The sequence below is a fragment of the Chenopodium quinoa genome, unplaced genomic scaffold (assembly GCF_001683475.1).
Source record: "Chenopodium quinoa cultivar QQ74 unplaced genomic scaffold, ASM168347v1, whole genome shotgun sequence".
NCBI lineage: Eukaryota > Viridiplantae > Streptophyta > Magnoliopsida > Caryophyllales > Amaranthaceae > Chenopodium > Chenopodium quinoa.
The window spans coordinates 2,868,910-2,891,990 of record NW_018744151.1 but is presented as its reverse complement, the minus strand read 5'-3'; the positions used below and the strand labels follow the sequence as shown (position 1 = coordinate 2,891,990).

General features: G+C 32.4%; 1 protein-coding gene across 1 annotated transcript; it reads right to left on the bottom strand.

Moving 5' to 3' along the window:
* Positions 1-4,516: 4,516 nt before the first annotated feature.
* Positions 4,517-22,658, bottom strand: LOC110693594. The gene is made up of 7 exons (XM_021870729.1): positions 22,138-22,658; positions 19,086-19,440; positions 14,498-14,690; positions 11,052-11,224; positions 9,729-10,014; positions 6,967-7,133; positions 4,517-4,998 (listed from the first exon to the last, which is right to left on the bottom strand). Exons 2-7 carry the CDS (start codon positions 19,207-19,209, stop codon positions 4,853-4,855), a joined length of 1,089 nt encoding a protein of 362 aa, XP_021726421.1. The 5' UTR covers positions 19,210-19,440; positions 22,138-22,658; the 3' UTR covers positions 4,517-4,852.
* Positions 22,659-23,081: the final 423 nt, after the last annotated feature.

Below are 23,081 nucleotides of genomic sequence, written 5' to 3'. Positions count from 1 at the left end.
ATTGTTTAATAACTTATATCGAATGCGTAGTTTTATTAAAATTATTTGCATGTAATCATTAAATGCGTTGGATGTTGTGTAGCTATGCAATGTCCAAAAATTTAGTTGAGCGACTTTGATTTAGTGATTGTACGGTAAAAAGATATTGACTTCGATCTTGAAACCTAATAGTCTAATAAATTCTAAATAGAAAAATTAAAACAAAAGGAAATGAAAATAGTAAATGGCTTTAAATATTGAAATAAACATAACCTTTTAAATCAATTTAGAGAATTCAAGAGACAATTTTAAGGCATTTAAAATTAAATGGTGGAAAATATATGTAAAAAAAACATTTTTAGATATATAAATGTCCATGCACTATTATAAGAGTTTTGTTAACCTTTTTATAATTAAGTTAGGGATAAATCTTAGTAATATATACTCCGTATATTTTATTTATATAAAACTATTAGTATCCACACCTATATACAAAGTAAAGTAAATGGCTTTAAATATTGAAATAAACATAACCTTTTAAATCAATTTAGCGAATTTAAGAGACAATTTTAAGGCATTTAAAATTAAATGGGGGAAAATATATGTAAAAAGAACATTTTTAGATATATAAATGTCCATGCACTATTATAAGAGTTTTGTTAACCTTTTTATAATTAAGTTAGGGATAAATCTTAGTAATATATACTCCGTATATTTTATTTATATAAAACTATCAGTATCCATACCTATATACAAAGTATTTGTGTCGTATCCTATATTTAATCAGTTGTTGGTTATATATATGACTATTATATAATATATAGTTTTTGGCACAATGCTTAACTTAGGAAAATATATGTTCTGGTAGGTCAAATATAAGGTTATTATTGTGTCTATAGATTTAATGAGTGCGACGGGTAAATAAAACATATATATATTAGATTGATTGTAGCTACTGATGCGGATGGTATGATAAGAAAATTTTAGTTTTTTCTCAACGGGAGATATAAATAAATTAGTCCACTTCCTATATAGCTAAGTGGAGTATTATTCAATTATTTTTCAATTAATAAAATAACATTATAAAAACTTAAAAGAAATTCAAATAACATAAAATACTATTCAAATAACGTTCCTTTATTTTTTTTTATTGACCATTAGTACAAGTCCTTTAATAGTAAATGAATTACTTTTGTTTTTATTTTTATTTTTCCTACGGGTTTAATAATTTGATTTATAAACCGTGCATTGCACGGACACTATGCTAGTTGTTACAATATTGGAGCCGAACTGAACTGAGCTCAACTGAATATTTTATGAGATAGGGAAATCAAGGGATGAATTGAACTGAACTGAATTGAATGGAGTTGAACTGAACTGAACTTAACTGAAATTAAGTAAATGTAAATAGGCCCTAAGTACATTTAATATTTTTTATAGGCCCCTTTAATCTTTGAGTCCTAGGTGGGCCGCAGGCAATTAGTCTAAGGTGCACCCTTGTGCACCTTAAACGTAGAAAAAGCCTAATTACACACAACCCAATTAAAAAAAGCCCACTAAAAAACACGGAAACTGCAATACACCCACCCACACCCAATACATCCACCCACACCCAATAAATGTAACGTCATTTCCAAACTCAAAAATCTTCTTCTTCTATATGATTTTCTCTCTCCTCTATTTCATTCTCTCACTAAAAAATTGCAAAAACTTCAATGGACATTAGGAAAGAGATGCAAAATCAAAAGGATCCTCCCCAAAAAGGAAATTTTATGTAAATTTCACTTAATTTTGTTTGAATTTATATGATTATCACTTAATTTTGTTTGAATGTTGTTCGAATGAAATTTATTATTAGAGTTGTAAAAAAATTAGTGAAATCAAACGGATATTTTATGTTCATATTTCAAAATTCATATGTTTATATTTTGAATTCTTATGTTCATATTTTGAATCCGTTTGTAAACTTTCTGAAATGCTTATATTCACTTTCTAAATTCATATGTTCATATTTTTTTATGTATGTGTTCACCTTCTGAAATGCTTAACTATGTTCATATGCATTCAAAAATGAACCAATGCATATGCTCATATTTTGAATTCATATGTTCATATTTTTAATACTTATGAATTATGATATATATGTTTCATAATCATATTATTTTTATTTCTTTTTTATGTTCATAATAAAATTCCTTATATTCATAATAAAATTTTATATGTTCATAATGTAAATATTCATAGTAAATATTTGTTTTTTTTCATTAAGTCTATTTATGCATATCTTCTCTCTCTTAAATGCATATGATCATATTTTTTAAGCATATGTTCACCTTTTAATTTGTTATATTCACTTTAAGGAAACCAATGCTTACGTTCATATTTTGAATTGTTATGTTTACTTTCTGAAATGCATATGTTCATATGTTTTATGCTTATATTCACTTTCTGAAAAGTTAATGTTCACGTTTAAGGGAACCTATGCATATGTTCATATTTTGCATGATTATGTTCATTGATAAAAAAATGCAGAAAATCAAATGAAATTCATACACAAATGAAATTGATCGAAGCTAAAAAAAAAAATAAAAAATAAAAATTCAATTCATATGAATTCAAAAAATCAAATAAATAACCAATTCCATATTGTAAGTAACATATTCAATCGTTAAATCGAAAAAACGAGAAAAATAGGAAGGAAAAAAAAACAAAGGAATAAGGAAGTAAAGAAGGAAGGAGAAAAATAGAGTATAATTTGTGAATTCAAAGATTCATATATACCTTAATCAATCGAAATTAAAGCACAAAATCGAAATTTACACAAAAATTCATACTTAATAACTACTTTCATATTGTAAGAAACAAATTCAATCAAAAAAGTGTAAAAAAGGGGGAAAATTAAAAAAACAGAGGAGAGAGAAAATAAAAAATGAAGGAGAAAAATAAAGGAGAAGAAACCTAATATTCACTTTCTGAAAAGCTAATGTTCATATATGTGCTGTTGTTACACCTATTTCTAGGTGCATATGAGTGTGCACCTAAGAATATGTGGGGCCGCAAGCGCACTCTCCGTCTACCCTCAGGGTCGGGACCGGCTCTACTTATAATACAAAAAAAATTTAGCTGTTACATATAGGTACGTGAACAGAAAAACAGACACTTAATTTTGAGATACTTGAAACGGAAAACATGCACTTAATTTTGGGACGTGAAAGCATTTTATTTGATGTCATATTTGATCACTTTAGACGATAACTCTTCAATCAATTAGGGTGATTAAAATGTTGATTTGGATGTTGTAATTATTTGTGTACAGGGTGTATGTACCATAGTGAAGTAGAGCTAATGAGCTTTGAACATCCAAAGAATAAGGGCTTGTTCTCATACGTATAATTTCAGTTCAGTACAACAACAACCAACAACAACAACTACAAAAACCACAACCACAACCACAACCACAACCAACAACCAACAACAACCACAACAACAACCACAACCACAACAACAACAACCACAACCTCAACCACAACCACCACAATCACAATCACAACCACAACCACCACAACAACAACATCCACCACAACCACAACAACAACCACAACAACCAGAACCACAACCACAACAACCACAACAACCACAACAACAACCACCACAACAACCACCACAACCACAACCACAACCACAACCACCACAACCACAACCACAACCACCAACAACAATTGATAAAGTTCATTGTTCAAATGGTTATATTTTTTTTATACACATTTTTACTGTTAAACTCATTAACAAAATGAGAGTACTACACAGCTTAAACTAATTTTATTTTTAATTAATTTTTTAAAATGTTTTGGGGTTTCATGTTATTACTATATTTTCCATATATATTTTAATTATACACTATATTTTTCTTAAATATTTTAATATGTATATTTGTATATACACATATGTATTATAATAAGTAATATCAAAGATCACTAATCCGTAGTTAAAAATAACTAATTAATAAGTTCAATTCAGCTGAGTTCATTTAATGAGAATAGACCTTAAATTAAAGGCAATACCAAAGAACAGATAGTGAAGGGGCGATGTGTACTGTAAAGCAAACTTTAAGGTAGATATCAACTCCAAGAAAACTACTATGCCTCGCCTTGGAAGTGAAGCCAATTGGGCCCTTTGTGGTTCCCAAACTTGAATTTTTTTGGGATCTATTCCAGTAAAAATATGTGCATTTTACACTCTTAAGTTTAAGAATAAGGGATGGAGAAATGATTATCAAATATATACAAGGACTTAAGGAGTATACTTTAGAACTTTTTTATATTTAATTTTATTACCCCCGTTTTATATTATTTACAACAATTAGACATTTTTCCTCTATATTTTATGTTAAATCTCTACAAATAATATAAAATGAATGTAGTATTTAATTTGTCTGAACGAACTTATCTTAGGTTTTGAACATAATACAATATAGAATAATTTCCTCTAAAGCCCGAACCCAACTTATTATCAATTAAAAAGAAAATTATTTGCGAGTACAATTTTCAACACAATAACATATGAATCATCATTTTTTGTAAACAAAAATATTCTTAATGTTATGGACTTTATAATCCATAGCCAACAACGACTCATCACGATGAGCAATAACTTTGGAGAAATTGAAACCCAAATTCTGCATAACAAACACCTCGTGAATAAAGGAAAATAACAGAAAATTCCAAATGAAAATATATATGATTCAATTCATACAATTATTCTAAACAGTATTAAAACTTTCGGGTCAAATAAATTGACTTAAATGGCATAAGATGTTCCCATATCCTCGTCGTGCTGAAGATAGCCAATACAAACTTAGCATCAATTGACTGTGTCAAACCTGCTTGTACAATTTCTTGATATGCACATGAATAATCAAAGAATTATCTTTCGTGTATTTATCAGTCTTTTTGAATTCGGCAATAGAAATGAAGTCTTCAAACCCTTTAGTGTTGTCTGACTGAGTAAACCATGCAAATCCTACAAAATGAATGGTTTGTCAGGATTGGTTTTATATTCTATCATGTCCCCACTACAGTCACATAAAAGCCTATAGGGCTTTGACACAACTTAGGGCTCGATCTTTTTACCCAATGCTAAAATCTTTAGGGAAAAAATTGTAAAAGATGTGATATGTGAATTCGTAAACTTCTTATCACTACAAGAAAATTGAGCAAAGAGAACGACATATATCAATCAAGGAGGACGAGTTAGATTTTGACTTATTTTAAATTAACAATTAGGATGCACCTAAATTGCCTTGCTAAGTTCTTACTCCGTATGAAAGAGGACAAGTTAGATGTCGTCCTATTATTTCAGAGCAAAGTTGCCCATGTAAGTTGCCCTCTTTGATCAATAAATGGGAGCGCTTAGAAATAAATTGTCTTCCTTGAGAAAGACTTTGTTGGACTTAATGATTTTGATGATGACACAACCTCACTTACTTACAAACTAATAAGTGTTTGATTGTTTAAGTGTGTACTCAGTTACAAAGACTAGGAAAATGAAGTGTCTTGTAAAAAATACCATGAGGAACAAGAAGGCCAGAAGTAGAGCTATCCATATGGAAGAGTTCCCTCACATGAATTGGCGCTTCAGAAATGAAGACTAGAGAAGAGAAGGTTCCCTCAGGGAACAGAAGCTTCAGAGAAGAAGCCTCATCAAGAGAAGAGAAGTTCCTCTCAAGGAACAGAAGCCTCGGAGTAGAAGCTTCATTAGAGAACATGAAGACTAAATATATTTATATATTTTAGGATTTATGTAAGTATAAGATATTAAGTTGCATTCGAAATACTGTGTGGAATTGGTCTAAAAAGATAATTTTGTGTTAGCTAATTTTTAGGGAAGTTGTTATTTTCTAAACGATTATCTTTTTAAACAAAAAGAGGATTTTATTTTTATTCTGATTTTACAAAATATCTTCTGAAAATAAAAATCTCCATGTTTCCCAAAACTTGCGGCCTACTCTCCCATGATCTTCTTCAGTCATGGTATTGCACATTGAGGAGTTCATGGTCCCTTAATTATAGGGACATGATCTTCTTAGTGGGTATGAGTAGTAGCGTAATGGTGTTGTTGCACAAAGAGGATTTTCCAAAGCGTTTGTTGATCTATAAATAGCTATTGATTTTTGTTGGAAAAACTCACCCTTGCTCACATAAGTTTTCAAGCTCCAAATCGAGTCAAGTGTCAATTCCACACAAGCTCATTAGATTGCTCTTAATGTTCTTATACTAGAGTTTGTTTATCTTTCGAGTTGTAATTTGGGGAATGGGGAAGTTCGAGTGAACGTTTGTGTATGAGAAAGAGAAGTGAGAAACAGAAGAGAAAGAGAACAGAAAGAGAAGAGAGAACAGAGAAGTGAGAAGAGAGAAAGAGAAGAGAGAAAGAGAAGAGAAGAGTAACAAGTTGGGTGACTTGTTCCTCAGGGTTTCAAGTTCGTAGAGGAACTTGAGTTTGAGTCATTAGCTTGTAATAGGATCATTTGCCCTATTATAGTGAAGATTCTTTTCCCAAAATCCCAAGTGGTCGTGGTTTTTCTCCTTGTTAAGGCCAAGGAGTTTTCCACGTAAAATCTCTCTTACATTCTTTAGTTCTTTTAGTTAATCTTTCATTTCCTTTAGCTAACTTAATTTTAATTCCGCAAAAAGTTTGGTTAATCTCTCATACTACAATTCAACCCCCCCTTCTTGTAGTATTCTTTAAGACAACAGACTAATACAAGTCTAGGCCAAGTAATACTTTTAATTCTATATATATTACCTCTATTACAGGTTATGTACAACAATTTGACATAAAGCAGAGAGCAAAAATGTCTAATCGTTACACATAACCTGTAACGGAGGTAGTATGTATATCATAACGACTTTGATATCATGTTAGAAGATTAAGCATTAAAATTTAAGTAAAAGGTTAAAATTGATGATTGAGATTGATTTTGCACTTTACCTTTTTTACTAATATCAGGACCATTATTCTTATCTTTCAAGATGAGCTCAAATTCAGCGTATACGTGTTTCTCATTTGCAGTACTAGTCGTTTTTTGTAATACCAAAAATACCGAAAAGCTTTGGTTTTGCTCTGAGCTTCTTCCATTTGGATAAATTTGTACCTTCCTGCACATAAAAGGGATATGATTCCAACCTCAACACGCATTCATTATCTCAATATCTCAACAACAAATACATAAATCTACTTACTCAAAAAATTATCAAATACGGAGTAGTACTGAGTACTAAACTAATTAAATGTACAAGAGCATACCTTTGTCAAAGCACGTAGTATATTAATTGTATCATCGGGTTTCATTCTTATATAAACATAAGAATTATGGTATATGTTTAACCTTATTATTGCATGAGATTTGTTCATTGGATAATGTAATAGAATAGGTAATTTTTTACTAAGTAAAATGGATAGTTATATGCAACTTGAACACTTTTTTTTTGAAAAAATTATTGGACGCAAAAAACTCTATAATTATAATATAGATGCATTATGCAGCTTAAACAATTTAAATATTATAACTCCGTTTTTTTTTAACTTGACATTTTTTTTAAAAATTTTCTTTTTACTTTATTTTTTGCCATCTTTTATATGGTATTTTTTATTATTATTATTATTTACCTTCAATTCACCTTTCTACCACTTACGCATCTCTCGTTATCACAACCTATCTTCAAGGACTACATGTTATTTCTTAGTTACATTAATTTTTTTGATAGAGAATATCCATAGAATATTCTCATCCTAGGTTTAGGATATATTTTGTATAAGATTATCTTTGATATCTGTACATATCTTATAGTTACCTATTATGATTAGGTTTCTCATTGTAACCCTATAAATATTGATCAATGGAAATCACTCTGATTAAGGAGTTTATATTATCTGACATGGTATCAGAGCTTAGGTGAGATCTTGGGATCATATACAAAAATTCTCACCCTGCAGGTGGGTTAGAAAATTAAACCCGCCGGCGGGATATACAAAGTTTTTTATGCTTCCGCAAACACACATAAAGTTTTTTTTTTTAGAATCATTATGTAACCTTGCGCCTCCTACCAACAGTAGCGAAAGCCTCCTCCATCGTTGTTGGCAATCGCATACACTACCGCCTCCCCCTACTGGCAGTAACCACATCTGCCAACCTACTCCATGTGTCGCACTCTATTTCCACCTCCCCATGACCAACAATGATTCTTACATTGCCTCATTGGTTTTATTTTTTTTTACACATAATCACATAGATTTTGTTTTGGTGGTGGTATATCACAATAAGGTCAACTTTTGCACATCTCTTTTGCTATCAAGTTAGCTCCTTTTATTGTTGCAGCACTTGGAATCTTTGTGGAGTATTACTTCTTGCTACCTGGTTTCTCTTTTGAGAATTGATTTAATTTCAAGTGGTGGGATTTAATCTTTTCTTGCGCAATTTTATTTGTTTTTCTTCAACTGTGATTTCACGTAGTAGTGTAGTGTCTTCTCCCCGATGATGGTTTGATCCCTTAACTTATTCTTCTCTGGATCTGCAACTCGGCCCAAGTATATGCGTGACTCTTCTCCTTCGGCCTAAAAGCGCATATCTCTACTATACGTAGGTTGTGGTTGTTGCTTCTCATCGTCATCACCAACACATGTCTACTACTTCTCTTTTGATCATGGGTTACTATACTATCCTTACCGTTCGATGCGTGATTCAGATCCAGTCTGAGCATCCGATTTTCTCCCGCTCTGACTGCGGGGGTGTGATAGAGTATATCCATAGAATATTCTCATCCTAGGTTTAGGATATATTTTGTATAAGATTATCTTTGATATCTGTACATATCTTATAGTCACCTATTATGATTAGGTTTCTCATTGTAACCCTATAAATATTGATCAATGGAAATCACTCTGATTAAGGAGTTTATATTATCTGACATTTTTAAATATTGAATTTATTTAGAACATGGTCTCTTCAACTTAATTTAAATTCAGTTCAATTCCTAATTTCCTTTTCTCATACAACAATTCAGTCCACCTAATTTCAGTAAATCAGAACACCCTTAATATATTTAGCTCTTTTAAAAATTTTAAATTCAGTAAAATTATATTAAATGAGCAAAAAAACACTCTTGAGTGCACCTACTACCTATATGTGCACCCTCACCAAATCATATTACTTATATATGATAATTTTGATTTAAAAAACTTTTATATCTATACATAAAATACTAGGAAAATTTATCTAAAAGAGACTTTAAGTTTATTAATCCCTCCGTGTTTTTTTTAAGTGACACACTTTTCATTTCCGGCCGTGTTTTTTTAAGTGATACACTTCCTCTTTTAGAAATTCATTACATTTTAATGATATATCTTCACCCCACTATCTCTTACGTTATCATTTCTCACTCCTTTCATGGTCCCCAATTCCTTTCACATTCTTTTACTTTATCATTTCTCACTCCTCCAACATACCCCACTAACATCTTATTTTATTAAAGTCAATAAAATCTCCTAAAACTCTGTGTCGGTCAAACTGTGTCATTTAAAAAAACACGAAGGGAGTACTTTCTTGTGAAAAATGGAATTATAAATTCAAAAGCACTGAGAAAGGGATTTATAAGAAACTTCAATCAGTTCAGTTTAGTGTAGTGAATGTGAACAAACCTTTAGTATATGAAAATGGTACGTATAGTAAAATACTACGAAGTAGGTTTTCATACCAGGTATAGTCGTCAACTTTGAAGCTCTCAGTAGAAATCGGATCCGGTTGGTTGCGATAAGATGAAGATGGGAAAGTTATTTTACCCCATTGATTGATTAAATTTGGAACCACCAGGAACTCAGAATTTGAGGGTCTATTTTCTAAGACTTTCATCTCGACCCCAAATCTACACTTGTCACCTCTTAGAAACCCATTTGTAGGTTCTTCGAAATCCGCTATTTTAATCGCCCTTGAGATTCCTGCTTTTCTATCTAACTTATCGCTGAATACTTGTTCCTTTACGTCTGTCATATATTAAACCAAATTAAAATAATTAGAATCAAACAATTTAACCAAATGCTTAATCCTATAGTTGAATGTTGGAACCTATATAATTAATTTATAAGGAAAATACTTCCTCCGTCTCACTTTTTTTTTTTTTTTTTTTTTTTTTTTTTTTTTTTTTTAGAAACAAGAACAAACAATTAGGAACTAAAGCAACAAAATCGAACAAACACACACAAAGAAACAAAAGAAAGAAAAACACAGTACACTAGTCCTTAGAAGAAGGAACAATTAGCTAAGACTAGCACTAGCAACTAGGGGTGTAAATGAATCAAGCTGATCAATAAACTACTCGGGTTCAAGCTCGGTTGAAGCTTGTTCATGTTCGTTTATTTGATAAAGGAGCCGAGCTTGAACAAATTTTGAAGCTCGTTTAATAAATGAGGTTGAACAAGAACATAGATATGCTCGTTCATATAATTTCATGAACAACTCGTTTATCTAAGTTTGCGAAGTACTCGTTTATTTATATTCATAAATTATTTATTTATTCACAATTGTTAACTTAATTATGAAGTTTTTTAATAATTAAGATTTTATTTTAATAAAAGGATTTAATTATTCTAAGGTTTATAAATAGGATTTAATTATTATGCTAATTTGAAGATTTTCAAATGTGAAAAGTACAAAGCTAATTAATTAGAGAAGCTCGTTTATTACTAAGTTCGTTCATGAAACTCTTGTTTATCAACTCGTTTAATAAATGAGTCGTTTACGAACCGTTCGTGAACATATAGTAATATAAATGAGCCGAGCTTGAACAAGTTTTTAAGCTCGTTTGAAAGCTCAGGATCGTGCTCGTACTCGCATACTTTAAATGAACTTCAACATAAATAAGGTAGTACTCGGCTCGGCTAATTTACACCCCTACGAGCACTCCACCAAGGTCCTCCAATAAAACGGCCTAGCTTCTAAAATCACCATTTTATTTATTAACACAATGCCTTTATGGAAAAAGCATTAGTGGTCAACGAAACGTATAGATTAAAATATTTACCTTGGATGGTCAAATACTCCTTCGTTTCATAATTATAAATGAAAAACCGGACTAGCACTGTAATCGGAGGATACTGAATATTTTGTTTTGGATCAACCCATCTCTTTAAGTACAGTGAAATATGATCGTCAGCATTTGCGTCTTGATCACCCTTAAAATAGATAGACATTAACCTGTTACATACAAGAAAGCAACAATTAGGGTTGATTGAGAACCAATTCGAATACATCCGATCATAGCGATTGTGTTATACAAAAAACAATTCAAGCCGAAAATATACATTTACTTCGTATAAGTTTTTCGTCTTTGTTCTAGCTCAATACCCTTTTGCTTTGTTTTAAACAACTTTTTACTCGTAGTAGTTTAATTTTTATTATTATTATTACTTATTGTTTGAAACTACGTAGTAGTTTAAAATTTAAGATTAATTTTCATATATGACAATGGATGTGTATATACCTAACTTCAAATACATGAAGATTAATAAATTTATGGCCATATATTGTAATAATACCCTGTATTTTTTAATCCGTTTATTAATTGTTAATTATGTTAAATATGTCTTTGATTTGTTTTTTCCTAAAAGTATTTTAAATTAATTATCTCCTATTATATTTATTTTAAGGTAAATTCCTCTAAAGAAAGGGAAATAACAACTAGCCCCTCTCCTCTGTTTCTCCTTTCTCTAAAACCGTAGCTAGCCTCCCTCCATTGTGGAATTTTGGAGGGGCTTTCATCGGTTTTAAACTGGTGAAAATTCTCAATTTTAGTTTCTCTTGTGTTTGTTTTTGTTTTTAGGTTTATAATATACACCCATGAATCTTCGTATCAATGTCATTTAATCCTTAATAAATCATCCACCTAGACAATCCATGACAAAGGACCTATCTACATTTCGTGGCCTTGTTTCTAGTGTAGTTATCTCCACATATACAAACCACTAACCATACTACTACTGTATATTTTAACCCCTCAAGAACAAGCTTCTACAAATGCTACTCCGATTATCCCCTGCCATACTAACAACGCCCTACGTTCGTCTATGTTTATTCGTCTACATTATTTTGTATATATATCGAGTACACCACTACTAAAATTCGGCTAAATTGCGACCGGTTTTTTACGACCGTCACAAAAACGGACGCAAATTATGAAATCTGCGATCGTTTTTTTGCAGTCGCAATTTTGCGACCGTTTTCAAGGCGGTCGCAATTTTACGACCGTTTTTAAGCAATTACACCGTCGCAAAGGTATTTGAATAATTTTTTAAAAAATAAAAAACATATGAAAAATAATTCAAAATAAAATAAAATAATTACGACCGTCAAAATCGGTCGCAGATTTGATAATTTGCGACCGTTTTTGGCGGTCGCAATTATTATTATTTTTTTTATTAAAATCGGGTATAAAAGAGGCTCTCAACTCACCCTAACCCTATTTTTTTGTGGGGATCTCAGCTCTCAGTTCTCGTTTATTCTCTTTGAATTTATGTGAAGTTTGTGGGGGGTTTTTTGTGGTCTAATTACTATGAATTATGTGGGTTTTCCGTGAATTGTGTGGGTTTTTTCAAGAAACTTGTGGGCTTTTTGGATCTAATTTTTCTGGGTTTTATACTTTTTTTACATGAATTTTGAGTTTGATTGTGGAGTTTTTTTTTTTTTTTTTTTTTTACATAATGATAGTGGGTTACTTTTAAGGTGTATTTTTTTATATATAAATTGACAGGTTTTAGTGGTTGTTTTGGGCGTGTGGTGGTGGTTGGTGGGGTTTTCGTGGTGGCTGGTTGGGGTTTTCGTGGTGGGTAAAGGTGGTTGGTTGGGAAGGGGCAGTGTGGTGGGTAAAGGTGGTTTGCTGGGAAGGGGCAGTAAGTGGATTAGCTTTGGTGTGAGAAGTGGTGGGGGGCGTGGCTGTGAAGAGCAGGGGTGGTGCGTAATTTTTTTTTTTTTTGTTTTTTTTTTCAACTTTTAGCGACGGTCAAAAGCGGTCGCTAATTTCCACAATTGCGACCGCTTCTTTTACCGGCCGCAATTATTAATATTTGTGACTGTTTCCCTTGCGGTCGTTGAAAATAACAAAAACGGTCGTAATAATTTACGACCGTCACATAGTCGTAATAATTTGTTTTTGCGACCAAGGAAATAACGACCACCCCTTTACGACCGTTGACGGACGCATTTATGAGTTGCAGCCGTTTTTGCTATTTTCTGCGATCGTTAGAGGCGGTCGCAAAAACCTTAATTTTTAGTAGTGCACATTGTAATTATAACCTTTAGCTTTGTGCCCATACTATAGTGGATTGATGGACTCATTGTCACCTGCGGTTATTACCCACCATAAGGGTTTTCCGCGTCACCATATCGTGTCTCCTCCATCTCTCTTTATTTTTCTGTCATTTACTTTCCATATTTCATATTCCCTATTTTAATTTACGATTGCCCCACCTCATGCACACCCCTTTCCCTCCCTAACCCATTTACTGAACCTGCCCCCTCCCTTTTCCTCACCCCAAAGCTAGCAACCCATTTTTCTCACACCCTATAATGAAACGATCAATAGCAATTGAAATCGATTAGTTTAAGGTCGAACTTAAATCGATTGATTTCAACCGCTAGTGGTTGTTTTAGCTAGGTGTGGAAAGGGAGGGGCGTGTAGTGGCTTAAGGTATTGCAAGGGGTTGGGGATCGATGGGCACAGAGGAAAGGGGAGGGTTAGGGTAAGGGAGAAGAGGAAGGGGTGGAGTTTTCCAACGGGGGGAAGGGGGTAGGGGACATGGATAGGCATATAGCAAAAAGTGAGACATTTTATCATACCCTTATTTTATTATTATGTCTGATAGAGTATAAAACATATTCCCGGGCCTTAACCATTAGTTTAAGCTTTTAGTTGAGTTGGTTCTCTAACATGGTATTGGAGCCAACGTGACACAAAGGTCACTCGTTCGAATCTCATCCGCCCCTCCTTCAAAGTGGAATTAATTCGCACCAGGCATACTAGGCATAGGTGGGCCTGTGTTAAGCCTCAACCATCAGCTTAAGCTTTTGGTTGAGATGCTCCTCCCTCTAACAATGTCCATTCTTATGTGTATATTATATAGGCACCGCATATCCACATATAGCATTTTAAAGAAGACAAATCGAATTTTCAGTGGATTTTGAGGTTAGGAAGGGAAGGGATGAATTTTTGGTGGTAGGGATGGGGAAGGGGGGAATATCCCCTCCTCTTCTCCCACCTCAAAACCCAACGAAAATTTGATTTTGTCTTGTTTAGAATGAACACTCCGGAAGGTTGTATTATTACAAAATAATCAAAAGTTTGTATTAGTACAAAAAAAAAGGCCGAAGGTTGTACTATTTTTATAAAAAAAAAAGGTTATATTATTACAAAAGAGTAAGCCGAAAGTTGTACTATTTTTGACAATTTTTTCCAAATAAAAATAGAAAACTTACCACTTCATATTACCGGATTGAGCGAAGCTAAAAGTCGGGGTTTCAAATTCGCAGGTTTGAGTATCTTTAAGTGACTGTAGGAGGTCTTTGTATGATTTAATTTTAATGAGGAACTGATCTGGCGCTGTTAAACGTGATCGGCCGCCAAATCTTAGTACTTTATCAATGTCTTCCGTTTTGAATGTGTAGTGTCCTGAAACAAAGGCTAAATCTAAGTATTCTGTACAATATTTTCATGCTTGAGATAAACAATAAACAAATGGAGATAAAGATCTTGGCTCTTGAGAGAAAAATGATACTCCCTCCGTTTTTAAGTACTTGCCCCGCTTTCCTTTTCCGGCCGTTTTTAAATACTTGCTCAATTTTCTTATTTGAAAAGTTTTTACAATATTAAATTAATTTCTCTCACCTAGTGGACCCAACATATATTCACTCTCTTCCAATTCTCTCCACTACTTTTAATTTATACAATTTTTTTATTCTTCTACCCACCCCACTACCTCCATACTTTATTACTTTCTCCAATTTTTCCTAAAACTACGCGCATGGAGAAATAGAGCAAGTATTTAAAAATGGAGGGAGTATACTCTAGTCCATAATGTCAAAATGTAATAGTTTATACTCCGTAATAAATAAAAGTGTTACATCACTTTATAAAAAAAAAAAAATAGCAGTGAATTCAAGCAAGCTAAATATCAAACTTTCCGTCAAAAAATAAAAAATATCAAACTTAGGGGGGATAAATGAATCTATTTACATTACTCAATAATCATTCTAATAGTTTTCTGTCAAGAAAAAAAATTCTAAAATCGTATTTACATATGGGTGTAAGGTCATCTAAGGGTTGTTTTTTTACTAACATAAAATATATTTTTAAAATGAGCAAAAAAATTAACATTGAGTGCATTGGATGATTTTATGGTTTTCATTTGAAAATGACAATCATAATTTTTAACAATAAACATTTAAAATTTAATAATTTTAAATTATTTTTTAATGATAATATAGATCAAAAATCAATATAATTATTTCTTGATAAAAAAAAGGATAAATTGGATTTTAACACCTGACAAAAGGCTGAAAATGGTTTTTAACACCCCCCAAAAAAAAACTTTTATTTTAACACCTCCCAAAAATATAAAAGTTGGAAGTTAACATCAGTTAACGATTTCCGTCACGGAAATTTAACGTGGGTCCCATAAATTGGTTTTCGCTCTCCTTCGTTTTCAATTTTTTACGAAACCCACCTTCGTGGCTGCCATCCCATTTTTTCTTCTTATTCCTCCCTTCATCTTTTCTTCGTCTTCTTCCTCCCTTCATCTTCATGGCTGCCATCCCAAACTCTTTCCTTCGTTCTTGCCCACCGGGCACCGGCCAACCCACAGCCATTGACAATTCTCCCGACAGCCATCCCCCACCTCCTTTCAAACCCATCCCCCTTCACCCACCCCCAAATGCACTCGCGATGATTCCGATCAAGCTTGGTTACATTAATGGTAGAAACTCCCACACCACCACAGTCGTCATTTCGACGAATAATCAGCAAAATTTGATCATTTAATAGAAGGAAGTCGTTGGATAGTAGCCCAAATAAGGTCGTCGTCGTTTTCGCGACCGATTCGGAGTTGGAAATTAGGGCTTGATTGAGTTAAAGCTTGATGAAATTGGGGGAATTGAGACATTTTGAGACGGGTGGAGGGCCGAAATCAGGACGGAGAAGGGGGGATGGAATCGGGACGGGGAAGGTGAGGGGGGCCGAGGTGGCTTCGCTGGCGAATCTGGTGGAAGATCTCGCGGAGGTGCTGGTAAGGAACGTGGTGGCTCTGAAAAATTTGACTGTGAGATTGGTTGCAGAGTTTAGGCGAGTTGTGTGGTGGATATTGTGGGCTTGCTGGTTGAGTTCACAACGATTTTGAGGGAATAGCCTGGAGGTTTGGTCGAGTTGGATTCGCTGGGGAAATCGATTTTCGCCACTGTTGGTTGTCCGGAGTGGTGGTTTCTATGGTGGCTATTCTAGTGTTTTGGTTGGAAGAGGACAAAACATGTTTGCTGGCTGCGAAGGCTTGGTCAGTAGCCGTACAGGGCCCTTTATGGGCGGCGGAATTGGTGGTAAAAAAAATGGAAGTTCTCAGTCGCTTTGTTCTCCAACGAAGGAGAAGATGAACCGGTGTTGAATTTTTTTATTTATTTTTTGTATGGTTTGATTTATGAGCACCAAAAATCTGTAAATCTGTAAATTATGAGCACCAAAAATCTGTAATGGATAAAATCAATGAAATGAAGGTTCAGAGAGGAAGTTTCGTGTTTTGCTGGGTGAAAATTGAAGTTGAAGCCAATTTGTGGGACCCACGTTAAATTTCCGTGACGGAAATCGTTAACTGGTGTTAACTTCCAACTTTTATATTTTTGGGAGGTGTTAAAATAAAAGTTTTTTTTTGGGGGGTGTTAAAAACCATTTTCAGCCTTTTGTCAGGTGTTAAAATCCAATTTAATTATTTTTTGGATTTTAATTATAAATTATTAAACTGAATTTCACAAATTAATTTGAAAAAAAATAAAAAACTAGAATAATTATTTTTCTAACAATTTTATGAATGTCTAAAATAAGGAAAATTTTTAAATGTTCAATTTTAAATATTGTGCTACTCCATAGAATTTTCATGAGTGCAACTACCTCTGTAGGCACGCAAGTGTATATAAAAAGGTTCTCATAATAATTTATGGTAATATTATAGTCTATGAATTAAAATAATAATATATATTAATATTTTGTTTAAAAATTGATAACCACCCCATATATTATTGACTTGAACTGTATTAAATTGTTCCTTTTTCCTTTTTTTTTTTTTTTTGAAGTTACCAATTTAGGGTGTGTTTAATTCACTACCTGAACTTATCATATCTGAACTTATTAACCCTTATTTGAACTTATTTTTCTTGAAATAACTGAAAATAAGATGAACAAAACGGGGCCTTAATAAACCACTTAATTAAAAAATTACTCAAATAATATTTATGTGATTTAATCCATTCGTTTTGTAATAATCGCAACATTTCCCGTTTACATAATTACCTCTATATTATAAGGATTTTTTATTTTTTAATTTTTTTGTGAAAGACTACATTATATATTTCAAATTTTGTGAAAAACTACCTTATAAAAAAACTATTGTAAGATATTAACTTATAAAAACTAAATGTTGTAACTTACAACCATGTGCTTGATTTAACAATGAAAGAGAAGGAGAATCATGGGTTATAACTTATAAGGAGGCTATACATTAATTGGATGGGAAAAGGAGAAAAATGATAGATAATGTGTCATTATATGTCAATTATTCAATGACATAATCCGGTAAAAAGTAGTTTCTTACAATATTTAGTACTCTATTTTATAAGATAGTTTCTTACAACATCTAGTGTTTATTAGGTAATTTCGTACTATTTTTTTAATATGATAGTTTTTCACAAATTCTGAAATGTATAAGGTAAATTTTTTAGAAAAAGTCCATTTCTTACTTCCTCCGTTCTTTATTACTTGACTCGCTTTGACTTTTACACTATTCATCACCCCTCCTTTTACCGTCTTTTGTGAATAATATATAAGGAAAAATATATTCATGTATGATTTTTTGGATTCGTCTCAATAAGTACTATCATAATATATAACTTTTATAATTTTTACTTTTGGAGAATTTAAGTTATTGATCGTTAAAGTTTTGCATTGGCAAGCATGATAAAAGAAACACGTCAAGTAAAAAAGAACAGAGGAAGTAATAATTACAAATTTTTTTTTTGTATGGATAGGATCCACTACTATTTTATTATTTGTTTCTCTCTTCTACTTCGTTCACTTACATAATGCAAATATTTTATTATTTATGCTACGTAACCCACTAACAATATTTTTGAAGTATTATTTATCTCTCCTAATAACAATCAAATATATTCCCACTAAATATACTTAAAGTTTCCTTTACGGTTATTACGAAACGGAAAGTGAACAAAATTTATGGCATACTATGCATTACATCTAGCCTTTTAACAATGTCTGTTCTCATTGACTGAACTGAGATGTATGAACTGAACTGAATTGAACTAAAGTGAACTCATTAGAGCTGAACTAAACTGAACTGAACTAATTAGAGCTCAGCTGAGTTGAGTTGAGCTGAACTGAACTGAAATGAAATGAATATTTTATAAGAGAAGAAAATTAGGAGCTGAACTGAACTGAACTGAACTTATTAGAACTGAGCTGAGCTAAACTGAACTTATTAGAGCTGGACTGAACTAAACTCCCTCACTCTATTTCTATTTATTGGTTTTCTAGCCCGTTTGTGGTGTTCCTAACCCTTTTGTTGGTTACAATTGAAATCTTATATTCCGTATGTTCGTTTATTTTGGACAAAGTTACTCTTGATTTGCATTTATATGTTTATACGTTTAATTTGGACAAAGTTACTCTTGATTCGTAGCATACTTTTTACAATATTTAGTTATACATATTTAAGGTCAAAACTATACAGTGACATGTTGTGCCAATTATTATGAAACGAAAAAGTAATACGAGTACCAAAAAAGAACGTACCTGGTAGAGGAAGAGGTGTTGGTAATACTGTGGGTGAGATGGACGAGGACGAAGACTGACTAGTATTATTATTTGTCGTTGTAGAGTCGAGTAACGAATTTAGCTTACGTTGTAGCACATCCATCTGTACTAACAAATCCTTAAGCCTTGTTTCATAGCTCTCTGTCACAATACTATCGTCACTACTATCTTTATCATCTTTTCCATCATTTGGCTTAGCCACATTCGTTTTACTCGGGATTGTAGTAGTGTTATTTTTATTGTTGACATCAACTATGTCACCCTTTATTGAGATTATTATTTGTCCTCCTTCGATTTCACACCGATTCCACACTGTAGTGATTTTAGGCTTTACCTAGTTGAAAAATTGGAAATAAATTATTACTCCGTACAATAATAAGGGTAACCAGTGGCACACCCTAATAATCATTGCATGTATACTACCTCCTTAGTTATAAATTATAAGAAAATTTGTCAAAAAAACCTTTTAAATGCACCATTTTGCGAGAAAAAATCTTTTAAAGACTTTATCGTAAAAAAAAAAAACCCAAAATTTAAAATTTTTATTTAAAGAAACCTAGCGCCACTAATTTTCTCAATTAACATCAAATTTCTTCTAACCACCTTCTAACTCTCACTTAACCATTTAATAATTAGATTAATCTATAAACAAATAAAAAAAAAAAAAAAAAAAACCCACTACCCCACCATGGGAGCAGCTCCCTCCCCCTGCTAAGTTACCAAAATCAGTGTCACCATGGGAGCAGCTCCCTCCCCCTGCTAGCCTACTTTCGTCGTCAACACCCACAACAAACTCGCCCTACTCCGATTACTCGCTCGCTGGAGAAACCTCGCGGCGCCACGTAGCCCAGCTCTATTGGAAATTCTCCGGCTTCGCGACTGTAACGTATCGCATCAATGGCGGACATGCCGATGGAAGGAGGAGAGAGGAATTCGAACTTAGTATTGATAAATTAGGGATTTTGTGAGATAATTCAGGGAAATTGATGAGGAGAAGCCATTGATAACCTAGATTGAGGTGAGAGAAAGATGAAGTTAGGATTTTTGAAGGAAATTGGTGAAGAAGATGAAGAAGGAAAGAGAGGGTAAGGGGATAAAGGAGGGGGTCGCCGGCGGTGAGGGACTTAGTCGGTGGTGGGGGCTGCTGCCAAGGGTGGGGAAAATAGAGTGGGGTGGCTGTTGGTGGTTGGGGCGGTGGTTTTTATATATTTTTATTTATTTCCCTTAATTTAATTATCAAATGATTAAGTGAGGATTAAAGAGTTATTAGAAGAAATTAGATCTTAACTAAGTGGATAAGAGGTAATTGTTTGTCTTCAACAAAGAATTTTTACAATCGGGATTTCTTTTGCCAAAAAAATAAAAATCGGGTATTTTTTTAACAAAAAAGCTTTTAAAAGGTTTTTTCTCGTAAATGGTGCTTTTAAAAGATTTTTTTTGATAAATTTTCCTAAATTATAAACGAATAAGACTGAGACTATGGGTCCTTATCGAGCTAGTTGATCACGAGCTGAGGGATACGGTGTTCGAATCAACTCGAAATTTTTTTACATGTGCTCAACTCGTGCTCGCTAAAATTTCGAGCTAACAAAAACTGCTAGACTCGTGCTCATTAAAGTTTCGAGTCGAGTCAATTAGCTCAAGATCTGTTGATTAGAGTTTTGGCCCTTGTAATTATATGCCTTTATTTATTTTTGTTCACTTATATATATATATATATATATATATATATATATATATATATATATATATATATATATATATATATATATATATATATATATATATATATATATATATATTAACACTTATTGAGTGTAAAACTTGTTTAAATATGGTAACTTCGTTTGTAATTCTATATATTAATAAAAATATATTGTCGAGTTGCTCATGAGCTTATCGAGTCGAGTTAGAGATTGCTCAACTCGTGCTCGTTAACATCTTGAGTAGAGTTGAATACAAGTCAAGCTAACTCAAGTCGAGTTTTGACCGCGCCAAGTTCGAGTTGCTATCAAGCTGCTCAACTCAATTAGCACCCCTAACTGATATTGAGATGGAATAATCAAAATTCTAAAAAAAAAAATTAAAAAAAAAATGGGTATGGCATAAATTTGACAGAAAAAAAAACTGCAAAATTGAAAACCATAAAATGTTTCATGAAACAGGAAAAAAAAATCCCAATTATTGTTGGAGAGACTCAAATATGTGAAATAATTTTTTTTTAAATAAACAAATATGATACGGAGAGATATTTTTACAACGGTCGTTTGAAAAATGACTATCATATTGCTTTAATATAAAGACTAGAATAGACCCGGTCTACAATAACTTATTGTAGACCCAACCTTCTAGTATACCATACGAATGTGATTATATCATACGAATGTGATTATATCATACGAAATGTGATTATATTATTACAAAAGTGATTATATCATCTTGAAACTGTTATGTAAATATATCGCTCAAAAAGTGAATTTATCATTATAAAAAGTATCAAATAATAAATTACATAATTCAAAATATGATTATTAAATTTTATCATCCTAAAAATAATTATATAATCTCATTAAATGGTTTAATATGAGATCAAAACATGACTCATAAAAAGATAATTATATCATCTAAAAAAGGGATTATATTATCCAAAATGTGATTATATTATTTGAAAGTATCAAATTTTGGGTCTACACTAATTTATTGTAGACCGGGTCCATACAAGACTAATTGTTACTTTAATAATGTACTACATGATCCGTTTATATATTTATGCTATAAAATAACCACTATTAATCTTATATTATCCATTTTTTTTTTGAGGAAATATTGTTTAAAATTTAAATCCAACATAAGATAAATATGTTTTGAGAAAATATAATATAAAAATAAAAGTTACATAAATGAACCTAAAAATTTGATAAATTAAAAAAAATATTAATAATACTATTTTATACCAAAAATAAAATAAAATAATTAATGTGTCAATTAATCATATTCCAAACGACTACTGTAAACAGAAGAGGCGAGGTACCTTGTAAGTTACCCAGCCGAAAAGATCGTTGAGCCGATAGTACTCTATTACTGAAACTCGAGGTAGATGATGATGAGGACGATGGAACAATCTCAGACTCCAAATAGCAATAGCCTTCGCGATTGATCAATAAACGCGATTGTAGAAGATCCAAAGCCAGCTTCTTTAGAGCATCGCCTTGAATAACTTGACCAAAGATATCTAATGACTGATGTTTGTATTGATTTCCAATTCCAACAGTTTCAACAAATTCCCAGTCTTTTTCTTTGACATGGGGTGAATGTGGATTACCTGAATTTACTGCCTTCAACTTTAACATTGACACATGCTCCTTTCCACCATATCGTAAGAAATAATCGTTCTTATCTAGTATTAGGGGACTCATGGTTTTGTAATAATGACAAATTATTTATGAGAGAATAGCTTTTTCTTGTATTGATGATCTTGGCTATTATTTATAGCCTACAAAAGATAACCTACACAATACAAATTCTATCATATAAACTTTCATAAATCTATATTAGAATATCACTAAGATATATTATTATCCTAAATATAATATCATAAGATCTATATGGAAAATATATCACAATAATATATTTTCCTATATTCCTAACACCCTCCCGCAATCGTAACGGCAGTAACACGAATGTTACGATTGGAAATTCGCACTTTGTTGAATTCGATCGAGTTGCACCTCTCTATTGATGTCACGTTCAAACTCGCGTGCAAATTTTATTTTATTTTATTTTTATTTAAAAAAACGAACTTTTGCTACCACGACCCTTTGCTGGTGTCCATGGTCTTCTGTCACGACCCTTTGCTGGTGTCCGTGGTCTTTTGTCACGGCCCTTTGCTGGTGTCCGTGGTCTTCTTTGCCACGGCCCTTTGCTGGTGTCCGTAATCTTCTTTGCGACGACCCTTTGCTGGTGTTCGTGATCTTC